The following is an 18,283-nucleotide window of genomic DNA, read 5'->3' as shown; positions in this document are numbered from 1 at the left end:
ATTAATTTTTTATTCAAAGAAACAGATAGAAAATCCATTAGGGGAGAGAGAGAAGGAGAAAAGGAGAGAGGGAGAAGGAGAAAAGGAGAGAGGAAAGGATTTTTTTCCAGACATCAGAAGACAGCTGGCCTACTTTTAATGGGACCTTGTCTATTCTCTTGTACATTTGAAAACCATTCCCAGATGTTCTGTTATCCCCACCTGATAATGATGTGTACAATTGCAGAAGGGAGAAGATCACATTCAGTCTCTGCAAAGGCAAAGAGCAATGCCTGCTTCGCAGGGGAACACACCCCAGTAATGACTGTGAGCTGCTCAGATACACAAATGCAGAGTATGTATGAATACAAAAAAAAAATACTGCAGCCTACTAAATATCTAAATAAAGGCCTGAAACACATACAACAGAGAGAGAAAGGTTTTGCAATAAGTTAAAAGGGGAGCGTGCAAAGGTTCACCTCCCCAAAGGAGGGCTGGCTGCCCTGAGCCTTTATTTAGCGCTGTCAATTCATTAACGGAGCTGTGCCTGAAAACCCTGTCACTGCACAACGTGTGTCCACTCATTACCTGTATGCTCCCAGTGATCATACGCCAGCGGAGGACTACAAACATACCTGGCTGTCTCTGACATACAGAGAGACGAGAGAAAATGAAAGGAGGAAATTGCAATTCAATTCAGTGCATATGGAGAATAAAAAGACATCGTTTCATATGCACCGGCTTATCCTTCTCTTTGGTTTATGTTAAAAAATATACAGTATTAGCTGCCCTTTCCTCTTGGGAAATGAACAGCATAGGTAATGGAAACCAATAAAGAACTGTCATGTGTGTTACTGCAATCTGTCTACATTTAGGTGATTCCTGTTATGTCCTATATCTGACCAAGGGGGAAAAGCAATTGTTCAAATGAAACCAGGTGACAAATCCTCCATATCATTTTTTCCCTTCATGTCTTCACAATCAGAGCACTGACCTGAAGAGCCATGAAGATGTCTCAGCATTAAGCATTTTGGCACTCCCAAGAAATGCTTACCCTAAAGTAACAAACTAACCAAAGACCCCTACATTTGTTAAGAGGCCATCTGACAAGATTTGGCTAGCTATGGAGTATTGGAAGATGCACACAAAAACAACTGCACATGAATTCTCCGTAGCATAATGCTCCCTATGACAGACCACAGCGGTGACACTCAAATTGCCTTCTTTCCATTCACTTTTAGAGTACAAGTGAGCCACATGAAAATTTGCAAGATGCTGTACGATAGTGGATTTGTTAGGAGCAAGATGAGCAGAGATTCAGTGCACCATGCGCAAGTGCAATTCATGAGATGGATTGCAGGTTTTTACTTCTCCTGCCCATCGCAGACTCTTCCCTGTTAACTGCCATGACACCTGAGCAAGGGCACTGAGATAATTTTTTATCCCAGATATAAAATGGGGCCAGAACAAACATGCCCAGGTTTTCAATTGGATTTCAGCTACAGAGCCTGTCAGTGTGACCTGAACTATGATTGTCTGAGGGACACAAATGATACAGCCCTGGCAATTCATGTTTCAGGAGTTCCTTCGACTACAAATTAAAGGAAAGGGTCAGCTTCATTTAGTGCTAGCTTTGGGCTTCATTTCATGCCCAGAGCATAGCACTCAGGCTAGAGCCTTAGCTGATGCAAATCAAGAAAGCTCAGCAGTAATCAGTGTTACACTGATTTATAACAACTGAAAATCTAGCCCCTTACAAGGTCAGTATTAGCAAAAGAAAGGAGGGAATGTGATGGTACTTATTGCAGTGGAGGCACTCCACAGAGGGGGTAGGAATATCTTATGTGGGAAAGTTTCATTGGGCTTTTATGACTGTTTTGCTTGTTCAAAGACAGGAGTGGAGGGAAATCACACGCCTGAATATGACTCTTTGTAACTAATTAAAGTTCTTCAAAATGTGCTTTCTCTTGAATTCTGTTTTTTCTGCTTTGGTGTTTCATTTTTCTTCATGTCTTCAGAAATTTAGCCAAGTCCAGTAGGCAACAGTCATCTAAATAAACTTATGATGGCTTATTGCCTAGCCTATTACTGGGGCCCTTTCCCTTTTAGATCTCTTACAAATGTGAATTGGCATTTCTGCACTTGTGACAAGGGGCTTAGTTTTATTACACAGGCATTTCTGCATGAAGGTGAAATAAAGGTCTGTCACTAAGACTGGTTTGCAATCGGTACCCAATTTAATATTTTTTTTTTCCAATTATTCACCACATACATTGAAACCTAGAAATCTGCAGTGGTTGGTCATTAACTGAAAGAGAGAAAAATGGCTTTAACAGTACCTATAGTTAAGCATGAATGCCTCCTACTAAAAGGATCTTAACTAGTTCTTGATATTTCAGTTAAATGAAATCACTTGTCTGATTAGCTGTAGCCTGGAATCTTTTTCTGCTGGTAAGTCCTGAGTAAGCAGTCACATGAAAAAGCACTCAAGTTCTTAAATGAGAATCTCTAGGAAGCCTCATTTTGTTGATTTACGTCACTTAGATGGCAGAGGTAAAACTATCTGGTGTGACACAGAGAAATTAGTGATGATCCACCACTTATCTGACCAGTTAAGCTACTGCAATGGCCAGATTCCAAGGCAGCCGGTACAGACAATATTCTTTTTTACAGAATCCATTTGATACAACAATCTCTGCTTACGTACTCCAGAATAAGATTTAACAGAGATGTACTTGTGAAATGAGTCCTCTTTCTTTGTTTTACGTTATGCTCTGATTCTTCAAACAGCAGTGAAGCACAACCGCACGCACTTTGATGTGCACTTTTCCTGGGTATGCAGACGAGAGTTTATAGGTAATACGAGATTAAAAGAACATTTAAAACACAGCAGTGACTAGAGCTTCTCTTTTGCTTTTATGTTAGATTCCAGCTTCCCAAACTAAAAAACAGACAAACAGAAAGCTCCGACAACAACAGTTTTTGCTATTCTTTTTGTAATTATTCGCTATGGCAGAAGAATGAGATCACACCTTTAAAATTGTTCTCTCTCACCTGGAAGCAGATCAGCATGTATGCCATTTCAGAGATCCACTTCCTGTTAATAAAAAGGCAATTTTGTCGGGTAACAAAGCCATGTACTCTTGGCAGTAAGCCAGGAAGCTTAAAGAGAAACCTTGAATTCTGAAAACATAATAGACAAGGGACTCAGCTTAAGAAAAGATTTCATCTATCAACTAACAAGAGGCTGGGGTCATGAAGTAGGGTATTCTTTATACTTGAGAGACCAAGCTAAAAGTCTTAAAAATGTACAAGAAAACCCTGGCTGGAAGGTTCTCTGTATGTAATAGAGGTTGCAGCTTCAAGAAGGCTTATCATTTCTCCTGACATTCTGACAGAAATGTGTAATATAGAAGTTTAGCAGTGTGGGCAGGTTAAATTATACTAGGCAGGAGAAATCATTTCAATGTGAATCGAAGCGTTTACTCTTGTCCACTTCCAGCTCTGGCTTGTTATTCTCTCTGGTTCCCATAGCTTCAGGTTTTTAACAGAAAAGTTTCATTTTAAAAGGGATATTGTACAGGAGGGGCTTTGGTTCTAGGATCTGGTGTTTACTCAAAAAACATCCTTAATGCACTACAGAAATGTGACTTGGTTCTTGTTCATGTGTTGAATTTTCTACTTATTTTCTGTGTATTTTTGTATGTATTCCATGTATTTCTATTTAATGTATTTATCTGGTATGGCAAATACTGTGGTAAACAGATTACATATTGAGCAATATCATTATGGGAAGCTTTGACTACATCTTAGTGAATGTATATATACAGAAAGTGCTCTTATGAATAAAAATGAACTTTCAGAAAAATGTACCATTTCCCCATGAAAAAGAACAGGGTAAAGAGCATTTTCAACTTCAGACCTTCTTTTCTATTGGAAAAGAACATAAAAACTGCTCAGTTAAGCCTCCTCAGCCTGCTTTTCATGGAATGAAGAACTCACTCTGCTCTTTCCATTTGTTGCAGAAGCCCAAAGCATTAGCTTTTCTGCTCTTCTAAAACTGCAATCCACCCCACGGCATACTCAAATGACCTAAGATCACCAACCTTAAACCCAGAAAGGAAAACAGTATATATAATGCCTATATGTAAAGAAGTACTCCCGGAAGTGTGTCTCCTATAGCACTGCAGTCCATCCTAAGCTGATGTGAAGCATGGGTCCCTCTCAAAGTGGTGAAGCTACCAGACCTTAAATTAGCTGGTCTGTCCCTCTGGTTAAATTCTTAGTCCTAAGTTTTTGTTGCCATCTCTGAAAAGATAATTCTGCCATTTTACCAACTATAAGTGTTTTTTACTATTGTCTGTAGGTAGTCACTCCTATTTCCAATTGATTTCTGAAATCAGGGTGCTTGGTGTCATTTAGCATATTAAGAGTAAGTGGGCACTAATTAATGGTAAATTACAGTAAAACTTATACTGAATTACGTATGGCATATGCATTTCTAGCCAACAACTTCATTCTGATTAATGTTATCAAAGGAAGTAGCAAGGAGTTTGTAGCGATTTGCTAAAGAAGCTAACTGAAAGCCCTTGAGGCAAGTTTCTCATTAGCAGAAACAAATCATGACATTACTTAAAGACAATCACTAATTTAAATAAGTATTTTGTTCCTGTACATATAAGTCATGCACAGGAAGACACTCAGAAAGCACCACAGTTGTCACACCATCTACACACCCAGAGATGCACGCTGCAGAAGTGGTCACCTCTTGCTTTCACGCCCCACAACCCCAGGAACCACATACTGGGCTACACCATGACCGAGAATTGCAGATTCAGGCATCCCTCACACACAAACTGTGAAACAGCAATACTGATTTTAATAGAATAAATCCTAAATGGCACTGATCCTAGTGAGAGCTGGCAGCTCCATGCCCAGGATAATGAATACTGTTCCGCCATCCACGCGATACTGAGAGCAAACCTGACAGTTGGCACAGTGCACTCCTCAGCTGCCACTCTGAGAATACTTGCTGGTGATGGTGGCAAGTGGCATCAGAAGATCCTAAAATCTCTGGAACAATGGGCCAGTATTGGTCTTCAGGACATCCTGAGGAACACCATGCTCCTTTACACCACCCGTCACATTGCCACTCAAAGGCAGTGATGCTCCACAAACCATCTGCACCCATGGTTCCTCGGATCATAACCAATGCACGAATCACTGTTAGGAGCTACTAAACTAAGAAAAATAACAAAACAGAGCACTACTTGAAATGGGAGGCTGGGGAGAAGGGAGAGCTTCATTTCCTAGATCTGCTACTGACATGAATGATTTACTTTGTTTCTTTGTATTTGACTTCCCCTCTAATTCACACAATTTCATTCATTTGCTTCAAAAGATTTTGGACAAAAGGAGGGTTTCTCTCTCTGTCCCCCTCTCTGTAGTGTGCACAGGTGAATAAGAGTCTGATGCAGATGGGGTTTCTGAGGGCTGCTGAAACAACATACAGAAATAGTAAAACATCGTTTGGATTTCAGGCTCCAGTTCTAGTAAGTCTTTCCTCTTGAACTTTACACTGAAGCAGAGCCCCTGACAAAGGCCATGTAATGAGCAAGTTCAGAGCTGTTGTTATTCTTGGGCCGGGAAAGAGAAACGAAAGCACAGCAGCGACTGTGTGAAGTCAGGATGGAGCCTCTCTCTCATTGCATTTTTGATGGCATATGACGAGTAGGAACATCGATCTTGCAGGATGTTTGTATTTTCCTGGGAGTACAAGATATTATGGATTTCTACCATATTGCAAACAACAGCCCTGACTTAACATCCTTGCAGTGCCCTCTGACACTGATCTGATTCCGCCTGCAGCCTCTCTGCCTTCTCGTGGTGCACCGACGCCATCAATCAAAGTGGCCCTGGGAGCGTAACAAAGAGAAGTGGCTCCATTCAGGCAGCGGTGGCAATGCTTCCCACCTCTTCAGCTCCTTGAAGAGAAGGAACTTTAAGTGTTTTACAGAAAACTAGCCAAGCATCTTAGTTGCTGTCAATATGTAAACTCAAAAGCAAAATGGCCTCAGCGGGGCACTAGGCTGAGGCAATAGAAGAGTGCCCGCCCTGTGATGGACATCCTTGGTGGCTGCAGACACAAAGTATTTTGTAGCAGAGATCATTACAAGGATAAAGAGGGCCACACGCTCACATGCTGCTGGAAGGAGGTCATATGAACGTCCAAGGGAAAGAAACTGAGTTACGGAGAATTTAAATGATTTGTGCGTGCCAGCAACAAAGCAGGGCGTGGGACGGAAGACATGGATAAACTGGGGGGAGCTGAACAGTTTTTGGTGGTGGAAGGGGTGTGTGCCTCCCCAGGGACATCCGACTGCAGCCGACCCTGTCCTGTCCCAGACTGTACTCCCCTGCTCTGACCTACCAGGCCTCTCCCCTCTCCTCCCTGCAGTTGTCCAGTTTTCACAAAGCAAAACAAAGAACTGTAATGCATCAACAACAGCCCCCCAGCAAACGTCCTGGTGTCAGTGCACATAAAAATGCCGACAGAAACCAAGTTTGCCAAATGAGGTCACTTGTGAGCATTTGGCACGTAGAGTCTGAAATTAACTTCTCGATCGTCTTCCCTAGTCTCTGCCTGAGAATTTGTACTCAATGGGCAACTCACAGCCAATAAAGCAGCCATCTATCAACCCCCTAAAACAAACAGTACCGCCAGTGTGTTGCCAAAAGTTAACAATTTAAAAATGGTGTATCTCTTATCCGTTCCTAGAATGGCCCCTTTATCTGAGGTTATTACGGAGTACCACTCAGCCTTCAGTTTGTCTCGGATCTGCCAAATGTTTCTCTATAAACTCATCACTCAGTGCCCTTTCACAGCCATGCATTAACGCTTGGTTTTCTCTGAAAGTAAGGAATTTGATACGACACATAAGTCACCATAAACTCTACAGGATTAAGTAAGTTATTGCATCTTAGAGCACAACTGGTTTCTACAAATGATACCCTGGAAAATGACATTATCGCTCAGTGATTTGGTTCAATCTGATTGCTACAGTTAATGCAATAATGTAACTCAATTAGGATGCTTTTGTTATGAATGAACAACCTTGTTTAATATTGTCTGACTGTCCAGAGTCAGCTTAAATGCAGTGCTGAGATGGCCTGCAAAACCCAGAAATTCAGTGGTGCATTTTAAAAGGACATACCAGCACAAATTAGAAAGCCCAGGCAATTTTTGAAGACACAAAGGTCATCTTGGTGCCTCCTACTAGATGAAAATTACAAAGCAGGCATCTTAATAACACCTAGAAGTGAATCGAGACTTTCAAGAATTCAGAGAAGGGCTTGCAAGTGTCGATGCACACAATTTGACTCATGTTTTCAAAGCAAAGCACGTCAAGTTCACCTTAAGCCTTTTCTTACACATTTCTCACCACCCACCATGGATCTCAGTGCGGAGACCAGCAGCTCACAGCGTGCAGATTTTGGGAGCCTGGGAGAGCCTGGTCAGTTAAAAGCTAAACATGTTTTTGACATCTTTCCTATTTTCAGAGGTGCTTACAACACCTCAGTGGAGTTACACACCAACACACCAGCTAAGGGGAAGTGGTCTGTTACCATGTATGAGTAATATGTAAAATGGTCTGTTACCATATATGCTGTATATTTACAACATACTCATTGCTTGCACATCTGCATGTCTTATAACAGCTACTTGACTCTCAAGGCACTGCTGTGTGAAGTAGATAACCTAAGGTTATCTTCACCATAGCCTGGTGGCTTATCCTCCAAAATAACGGACAGTATCCTTCCAATAAATAAAGCAGGACCTCATTTGTGGATGACATAACGAAGCTCAGGTGAAGAGACGTTCAGAGAACGTGCTGTCTGTGAGTAGTGCAAGGGAACAGGGAGGAGGAGATGATGCAAAACCTGCACTGGATGAAGAGCGAGATGAAGGCTCAGGAAGACTCTCCCTCACGTTGCTGGTACCTGCAGGCCCAGCCCTAACTCAAACCACGTGTTACCATCTTTAACTTCTCCCCTGTCTGGGGAACTTCTGAAGCCTGAGATATACAGTAGCTGTCCTTTACCACTTCCAAGTCCACAATAGCCTTATTAGTGCTGAGCCAGATGGAGAGAAATATGCAGAAAACCGAAGCGGTACTTGCTGGAATCCTTCTCAATTCATTGCTGCATGCATTTCATTTCCTGTCTCCTTGTTTTCAGCCTGTCCTTGGATATGTTTGTGAGAAACCTGAGATGGTTACATGTGTTGTGGCCTCCAAGACTCTTAAAAACATGGAATAATTATCATAACTTCTATATCTTTTTTTTTCTTTTCTTTCTAAATAAATCTCCAAAGAAATGTTTCACCTTCTCAGTTCTCAAGCCTAAGACTTCTTTTTTTTTCTTTTCAGGGAAATATGAGAACGACATTCAGGAATGGGGAGCATGCTTCATACATGATTATAAAATCTGTTTTGTTATGAAAAACAGATGTTATTCAAGAGCATAAAGTGTATATGAATATAATACTTGAATAACATATACTGCACAGTCCTTGAAGGAACACTTTTTATAACCTAGATACGTTTGGACACGGACAAACTCCAAGATCCACAGATTGAGTTTCTGTCTGTCTCTGTACACACATACTGAGTGCATGCTCATTAATACCTGCTCCCAAATACACATATAAAGCATACATCTAATGAACAAATATCTCTATATCGGTAGACTGACATGAGGAATGTGCCAGCATGTTCCACACATGGAATTCCTTTCACGATATCTATTCTAATTTTTTTTTTGTGTGGAAGGCTTACAGACACTCGTGCAAAATTGAAGACATACCTCAAGAAAGCATCTCAGTTGAAACAATCTAAATTAAATTGAAAATCCACTCCACCCAAGATAACTATTTCCCAAAGGTTGCATTTCAGTGAGCGTGTGTGTGAGTGTGTGAACTTATATTCACTTATTTCTTCACTGACTTGAAATAGTTACATGCAAGATCAGAAACCCATTCAGTGATTTTACTTCTGTATCAGTGGCACCCTGAAAATGAAATCTTGCCTGGCATTCCCACTTACTCTAAGAGCCTTCACAGAACTACTTTGATAAAAGTTTTGTTACATATAAAAAGAGATGTAACACTAAAATATGAACACACAAAAATATGTATCAGTTGGAATGCCTTTCTTATTGTGATCTAAGCTGCTGAGAAGGCTTTAGGAATTTGCATCTTATCCTTAGAGATGTCTGAAATCATCTCTGCTGTTTCTTGTAGAGCGCAGAGCACATCATCAGCTTTAATCTTTAATCTCTTCTTCCTCTCTCCTCCCCCACAGAGAATCAAATCCTAGCATCTATACACAGATAAAACTCCTGGGCCCAGTAAAGTTTGGATCTAAGTTCTGCAATAAAGACAGAAAGATTTATTGCCAGGAATGCATTGCACCAAAACAAAATATCAAGTTGTCTAAATCAGTAGCGCGTCCCCAAACTCTGCCCAAATCAAACAACAGGAAAAGCAGAGCACACCCAACGTGGCATGACTTATGGAATGATGGGCATTCAGGGACAGTCTGAACGCAGACAACCTCCAGGTTATACTGAGCACGAGTTGATCAGCCCTACCACTCTATCTCACCTCCCCATGAATATGCAGGCGATTAAACACTTCAAAAGACAAAACAACAAAGATAAACAAGTAAAACCACCCTTCCTAATTCTTCTTCTATCTGCCAAGTCACACGAAGTAAGAAGAGGACAGAAGAGACCAACTTCTAGGATTTCAAACGCACACCACCTGCCTACCTTACAGAAATGCTCTGCGTAATTATGTACCTTTTGGCTGAAAGAATAATGGATATTAGTGCTGCTGTGGGGAGGAGAGCTTGTGGGCAGCACATACATGTATTGTAGATATTTACAAAGCCACTAGGAGGCTGCAATAAATTTACCTTGGGGTATGTATTATGCTTTTTCAATAAACATTTAAAAATACTACTACCTTCAATTTAATCTCACTCCTAAGTTTTCTAAACTCACATTTTTCTGTATAGCTATACCTCTAATTTTGAATGTCAAAAAATATATAGACATGTTGCAAATAACGTACATCTATATAAACAGGTATGTTCAAGGAAAATAATGGCTATTATTTCAATAGTATGCATGTGTATATGTAAAAACATTCTGCAAAATAATACACGTGTATATATGCCATAGTTGGTACTCTGTGATCCTATATGAGAACAGTATTTGCCTGTATAAAAATAACAAAAGTTTAAAATAATGAATACACGTGCTGGTACAGTTGTATATATGTACTGGCACACCATATATACTCTTTAAGCATAAAATGCAGTGCAATATGAATGTACAAATATAACTTCAGCTTCTGGTGTATTTGCATATTACACACTGGTTATGTGCCACGTTACCTGCCTGTTACACACACACACCTTTCATACACGTATCTCACTCCACATTCCTCAATACTTTTGCAACTTTCATTTTCAAACAATGATTTTATTTTTATCTACCTAAGCCAGCTTGCAAATGCTATTTTTTCAAACCTGAGGCTTGAGAGCAATGCTCTAAGACAGGCATGTGACAGTGCCCAAACTCTGCAAGCAGCACACAGCCTCGGAGGAGCGTTCGGGGGCATCTGTGCCAGCCTCCCTGGGGTTCGGCTCTTGATTGTTTACTCAGCTGCCAGAAGATGGTCTAACGCCCTTGGGAGAGCAAAACCTGTTTGGGCCGTTGACATTGAGTATCCTTGGTGCAGGAAGTCAGGACCTTAGAGGTATCCATCATTACTCCTGCCTGAAGGCAGGCTGGAGCCAAGGAACTTGCCTGAGAAGCTAGTAAAATTTTAATGCACTCTGTAGTGCGGTCATGTCATACTCAGTTATGGCAAATAATCCCAGATGCCTGCAGAGGTAAAATGGAGCTGTAATGTGCTTGCCTCCTAACCCGAGCTGACAGCAATGATGTACGACTACCATTAGCGGAAAATATCACTTCAACTAACCCATGATCCAGCTCCGCTAAGGGTCACATTATCCATGAGGAACAAATTACACTCCCAAAGTAAATACAAATTTTCTACACGAAATGGGTACAAAAAAAAAAGGGGGGAGAGGGGGGAGCCGGCCGAGGAAGGGGGAGAGGGTAGGGGGAGTGATACGTTACCTATGACAACATGCTGCCGAGTGACAGAGATGATAAAGGACAGGACAAATCACGGGCTGAAGGCGCGGTGGCACAGCCAGCCCAGGGAGCACGTACCCACGCCTGTAAACAACGTGTTCGCTCCCCTTAGCGGCAAGCGCATAATCTTTTACAACGAACATGCTTGGCTCCGGTTTTATTACCACTCTAGCTGTAGGGACCCTCTATGTGGCACATCAAATGAATAAAAAGGATCCTTATCTTTTCTCCTAATGGGCCTTAAACAGTAAGAAATACTTCATGATTGCCTGAGCATTGCTAGCATATAAAGTCTGGGTGATCTTTCACCCTCGGGGCAAGTTTAAGGTGCTGCTTTTTCCAGAGCTAAAAAGACAACACCTGTGCAAATATGCAGTATAAATCTCACTGATGGGAAACATCCTGGCTTTGCAGAAACTGTTATAAGAATAATACTGAGAAACTATTTCTCTAATCCTATCCTTAGCCAAAATAAATACACGGCAAACAGTAAGATATCAGTATCCCATGACCTGAAGTAATTGCTTAGAATTGGGTTCTCAGCCACCGTTTCCCCACGGAGCCTTGTTTGCTAAACATGTTGGTACCCACCATCCGAGGAGCTTTTCCAAGTATTCAGCTCTCTCTTGTTTTCGTAAATAATCCTTTGACCCTTTCAGGAGCAGCATGCCGGTGCTTGGTGCGAGAGGACTGAATGGCAGGGTGACTGCTCAGCCCCTGTGCCCAGCTGGAATCGTCCCCACAAAACCTCTCCTGCCCCCAAGGGGGACTGCTCGGGGGGGTCCCACCTGCCTGAAGCCCTGGAACATCTCCTGCTACCTGCTATGTATCCTGCACATACTTCTCAGGCTCTCTTGCTAGACTGGAGATGACACACTTCACATTTTGAGATTTTCCTCTAGAAACCAACCCAGTTATCAAACGCTGCATCTAGAATTGAAGAGTGTAAAGAAAGGGATGAGGAAATGAACTCTGATGATATGCCCTTCTTTCGATAGCGCAATAAATGCTGAGAGCTCCCTCTATGACCAGAGTTTTCCAGAGCAGGACAATTATTATTTATTATTTTTACTCCAGCAGTAAACTAAAAAAGCAAACTAAAAAAAATCCTTGGCTGAGTTTACAGACAGTAAGAAGAGGTCAGATGCCACATATAGTCACAAGAAATGGAGCTGGTTGCCAGCTACCAATCTGCCAGAGCTCCGGTCCCATCCTGGTGGATACTTCTTTTTGAGAGGCTACCCAAACTTCTCCTTCCCTGGGAGCAAGAGGAAAAAAAAATCCCTGACACAGTTTTGTTTCCAAGAATCCTATTAAACAAATTCCATGCTGAAGGAACTGCCCACATGAGAGTGAATTACACCCATTTATGCATGTAAATGGGTGTAATATTCAAGCGAAAAAGCAATTTCATTACTATGTAATCCACTTGTGATAGAGCTTCTATTTCCAGCAACAGAACTTACAGAAGGCAGCCCTGTGCTATTTACCTTGGTCTTACGTTTTTGAGCGTAGTTTACGGTGGGGTTGCTTTGGGTTCTTTTTTGGAAGACAGAAAGATTTGCTGTGCCCTGTGCATGTTTGGGAGGGGATGCGGCGGGCAGCACAGCGGGAAGCGATGCTCTGCTGGGCCGGCAGGACGCAGCCAAGCAGGACACTCAGAGTGGAGGGCAGGGAGGAAACGGCTTTTCTGCCAAGTTTGTCAGCACCCACCTGTGTCTTTGTTCAACGGGCTGAAGGGTATGGCCTTCAGTAAGCCCAGCCCAAGTTCCTCTCATAATAAATATATCAGACTGCTTATAATTACCTAAACCAGGTGAGTTCGTAAAGCTGGGATAAAAAAATACGTGTTTTTCAAACTTAGCCAGAAGCACACTGGAAAGCAAACTACACACACACAAACACATAAAGACAAGTATGTGTGGGTATTTGACCACCAACCACTGAAATCCCATTTATGTATTAAACTGGGCAACACGCATCTGCCTAAACACTGCTCCAAAAACTCTCTCTAAAGCCTACGCACAAAACAATGGTCCCTTACCTCTTCAGAAACACACAGGGTGTGCGTGTGTATGCTTCTGTGTGTACAGAGATATACACAAAGAACAGTCTCTTTATCTCAACATACCAGAGTGATTTATGATATTTTCCATGCCATAACCTTAGCTTTGCAGCTGTTTTATATGCAATCAAATGTATTAGCATTATCATTAGAAATAATTCCGATGCAAGAAAATATCGTTCTTCCGATGACTTGCTCATCCCTCGCGTGGTGCTTTCAGTAGCACTCGAGAGAAAAACAACCAAGTCTTACCCGCAGCCTGCTCCCACCAGCACAGGCTTCTCGAGGAAGCACAGCACCCACCCAGCCCGAATCCCCTACCCAGCTGGGGTAGGCATTGTTATTCTTTCCCTACGACCATACCTGAATGTTTTGCACATTTAGCCACAAGTTTAACCAACCTCTTTCGTCCCTTAGCATCCTAGGCAAAGTCCACCCCGAACAAAGGCCATTTCAGCAGGTGCCCTCGGTGGTGCCTGGGCTGTAGCAGTGAAGAAAGCATTTTAACGGCATTCAGGAACATCATCAAGGGAGAACTGATTGGGTACCACTAAGATATACATGGAATTAAGTCATCAACTGGAGCAATTTTTAAGTTGCACATCCTATCGAAGCTGGATAAAATTCAAGCAAGAAGCTGGCCTTTTTTTCCTCTTGAATCAAGCATAAGTAACAACTCTGAGTACACTGCAAAGCAGTTCCCAGCGATCAATGAAATATTTTCCTATGAAGAGAAAATCACTAAAGTGCCTCAGATTGAGCCTTAATTTTAAAATCAGACTAATTAAATGGAGTGGTGAGAGAAAATGGTAGAGATGGTGAATAAAAAAGGACCTTACTCAGTAACTCATCTTTAGCACTCGACTTCCTTATCAAAGCTGTTTGTATGGCATTTTAGACCAAGTCCTCCTTTCACTTCCAGAAAACAGACTACATATTCGCAGTAATGTTTTTAATATTGCATTAATTACGACTGGTATAATTTCTTAAGATTGTCTCTAGAAATCAGAAGATAATACAGTTGCACTTGAATTTGTCAGCTGTGCAATAGCTTGCCCTAATTTTAGATTATCAGCTCTGGAGACCTGCTCAAAGAGTAAGACTGACAGACTTCTTAATGGAGAAAATCTGAGCTCCCCTGGGATCCATACTGTTTTTCAGATTCAGTAAGAAATCCCAGCGGCATTTGCTGAAAGGATCCCAGGATGGAAAATGACATCTCCCTAAGTATTAGTGCTTTACATTCTGATGCCAGTCCTCCAAATATACTCTCCCTCCACAGATGTACTCGCTACCTCCTCAGGATTTTTAGCAACAGGAGAGCAGAATGCATACTTCTGAATGCTCCCGTCCAGTACTGTGTGCCAAATTGGAATGAAGGAGCATGAATCTATATAAATAGATAAATTATCCACCCCAAACATGTCATTTAAAATTGAGATGCTGACACAGCCTTAGCTACAGTTCTGCTAAGCAGGGGCTGCATCATTTTTCAATTAAATATCCTTATTTCTTCTTCCAGAGAAACCTCTGGAGAAATGTCTCATTTGAGGGCAGACGCAGACAGCAAGTGACTCTGTCTGTCGGCTCCCAATTAAAGGCTAGGGAAGATGGATCGGAGGCACAGCCACCACCTAATAGAGATCAGATATCAACAATGATTTACACAGCCGGATAGATACATATTCAAGTGGTGAAAAAAAGCATACTAACAGCCTAAGAGACATTGCTTTTCCTCCTCTGTCACCACTCACTATTCATCTGCTCCCCAGCTTCCCAGGTCCCGCTCCTTCATGGACTCTCCTGCTTCACCGTGGCCCATCTAGTCGTGCTTGAACTGGGGTGTCTCCAAGCCACCTCCACCTGTCACACACCTCTCATCATACTGATCTGCCTTTACTTTATTCAAAAACACTAGCCTATCTTTCTGGTTTACAGGATTTATTAATTCTAGTAGAAATATTTACAGTTTTTCCTACACCCTGTGGTATGTTACCTCTGCCTCTCGTAGGCGCACTGAAGGATCAGTGTGGGTTTGTCCTCAGAAATCTGAAAGAAGGCAAAATTATTTCCTTTCCATATTTCTGAAAAGTGTGTACCAAGTTCATCTGCAGCAACACACCGTATATTCCATATACCACAGTATGTTGAAGTCTGCAAGAGATGGTCCTAAAGGAAAGTAGCTCCCCTAATTTCAGGGAAAGAGGATTCTGCAAGGAGGAAAGTGACTCCACAATACTCAGAATACATTGACCTAGGACCAAGGTAGAGCAATCTGACAATTTGCTACTGGAACAGCTCCATAGTTGGAGACCGATACCCTCATAATGATCTAAGACATTTGGGTCATGGATCTTAAAACTTCTAATCCTGCTGAGTATCCTCAGCTCCTGCACTTATTGATGAGAACTGCAGATGCTGAGCACTATTTAAGAAACGATCGACCTCTCGCACAGAAGTTTGGAACCCTCACTTCTCCCAGTGCATTGTGCTCATAGGAATTTTTGGTCCTAAAAATATTATTTTATCTAAAGCAGGGATTCAAAATCTTCCGGGTTCTATTGAAAGAGATCTAAAAGATCCTGCCTGTCTGAAGAAAAGAAGTTTCTACTTGTCAGTTAAACAAAGGAATAACGCACAGCCTCCTTTATAGTGTGTACTTTACCTGTCATCCAACAGCCCATTATCATGTCACGGCAGAGTGCACTTTTCTACAGGTCACTTTGTTTAAAATGACATGGATAATGCACATGTCAGCGAGCTGACAGTCCCGACCGTCCTTCAGAGATAAAAACCGCAAGACGAGCGCCTGTTCTTATCTGGGGTACATGCCTTGGTCTATCATCTAAGTCAGGCAGAACATGATTTCTCCAGAGAGCACTTTTTTCATTTCCTGATTTTAAGAAAATCAAATAAGCACCATTTGTCTTCATCTGAATATGCTTGACCTGCTCAAATGATGATGTCTCGCATTTTATAACAAGCTACATATGCTGAATTCAAATTAACAGCAGAACAAGGCCTTTAGATCTCTGCCTGGGCTGCCAGCACAGGCTGCGTACATGCACCGGGGTTAGCAGTCGTCTTTTAGAATTGGGCCTGGGCTATAAAACTCAAAGCTGGATCTGGTGCTGGGATTTGAAAAGCACTAAATTATCAGGGATATTTGGATCTGCACTTAATCTCGTTTCATTAGGGGGGAAGACAAAAATATAGATCACAGAGATGAAATGCACGTCTGGATTTCAAATCCTGCCCACACAAGTACGGGGATATTCTGCGTGAGGTATGGTCTTGAGTATCTCTTGTATTGCCTTGCAGACACAACCCTCAACCTGCACACCACCGCCATCCCCAAAGCTGCTGATTTGCCTTTTTATATGGGCGCGCTGTAAGAGAAAAATATTGTGAAACTGGCAGAGGTTGGCTCTGTGAATGCAGCAGTGGCAGGAAATTACACTTCTAGTTCTGGGTACCATAAACACAGCAGCTGAGATTCAGTTTATCATCTTCTACTGCATAAGGAACATCCTGAAAATGAATAATCACTTCACAGGATGCAATGTAACGGTAATGCATTAAAAATTCATACCTAAAAGTGCAGGTTAATATTCTGTACAAAAACCCAACAAAACCTCCCCTTTCTGTTGTCACACTGATTAACTCCAGTGATTAGTTCCCTTATGAAAGGGAAATCACTGCAGTTCAAAGTAAACAGTGGTTCTTTAACACAGTTAGCAAATTATTAAGAAACACAAGGAAAAAAATCTCTACTTGGGAAATTACTGAAAGCTGAAGGGCAAAGCTTTGGCAATTGTATACAGAATAGTTTGAGAATTTCCTGGGCTTTTTCCTACATAAATCCTGTACAGATCTGATTAAAACATGAAAGCTGATTTCTGTGTTCATTGTTTCCATGTAGATTCTACACCGTATTTGTTCTTTTCTGTTGTATTAGCCACACGCCAAAATGGTCATCTCTCTTCTTCTTGGCTTCACTTGAAGCTAGCTAACAGAACCACTCATGAAACTCTAAACAATTCAAAGACAGTATACAAATGATAGTTTTTGACATTACTCTACCCTCCCCAACTTCTATCCCCCAATTTACCCAGTGAAAAAGGAGGAAAAAGTGATTATATTGTCAAAACATCCCTTAAGGCTCAACATACAAATGAAAATCACAAAATCCAACCTGGAAATAATGAAATTATACCAGTTTTTCTGCAATGATTATTTCATTTTTGCCAAAGAAGAAAGGTAGATGTTAGTCTGTTTACAGTGTAAGAAATAAGACTCAAAAATGCATCAGTGTGAACACTATTTCTTCATTACTAGTAGCCTTCCAAAAAAAAAGTGTTAGAGAGCAGTGCCTGGTTCTTTTTCAGCATAACTTTTTTTCAATTTTCTGCTTAGAAACCCAGTTATTGTGATAACTATCAGCATGTTGTGTCACTTGATGTAATGCGCAGTTTCCAAACGTTGTTTCTAAATATATGTATATATATAATTATATATTTATATGCATGTTGACCTTAGCACTTCAATTTGAGCTTTAAGACCCTTGACTACAGAGAAGCAAAACAGGCAAGCATGTGGTTAAATAACTGATGAAAAGTGCAAATGTGAAGGTTACAAACATATTCAGTCACGTTATTAAACTGTTAGAACTTCCCAAGGGAAAATGTAGCCTTAGAAAGGGTCGGCAGTCAGACTGGTGTTCATAAACAACCCACACAAACCATGGCATCAATATGCCTGACGATGAATTGTGTAACCTCCAAAATATTCATCAGAATACTCTTTCCTTGGAGGTCTATTCCAAAATCAAATTAAAGGGAACAAAGGTGTTGCTTTGTATAGAGTTGATTTGGATCAATCCAAAAAGAAACTTTGAATAAATAACAAAATAATAAGAATAACTGAATCCAACAAAAGATTCTTGCTCCCATACAGATTCCCTTTCCTACCTTTTCTTCTTGATCACTGTCGCTGTCACACTGAAAC

General features: G+C 41.3%; 1 protein-coding gene across 5 annotated transcripts in view; it reads right to left on the bottom strand.

Moving 5' to 3' along the window:
- AUTS2 (activator of transcription and developmental regulator AUTS2) overlaps positions 1 to 18,283 on the bottom strand; it is a 761,884-nt gene that overhangs the window by 219,256 nt on the left and 524,345 nt on the right. For all 5 annotated transcript variants that reach the window (XM_080562699.1, XM_080562702.1, XM_080562701.1 and 2 more), the window contains exon 5: positions 18,247 to 18,276. In XM_080562699.1, coding sequence (XP_080418825.1) covers positions 18,247 to 18,276 — 30 coding nt within the window. The remainder of the gene's footprint in view (positions 1 to 18,246; positions 18,277 to 18,283) is intronic.

Source organism: Anser brachyrhynchus, assembly GCF_964034855.1.
Source record: "Anser brachyrhynchus genome assembly, chromosome: 20".
NCBI lineage: Eukaryota > Metazoa > Chordata > Aves > Anseriformes > Anatidae > Anser > Anser brachyrhynchus.
The sequence above is the reverse complement of the archived record's forward strand: the minus strand, read 5'-3'. Positions and strand labels throughout refer to the sequence as shown.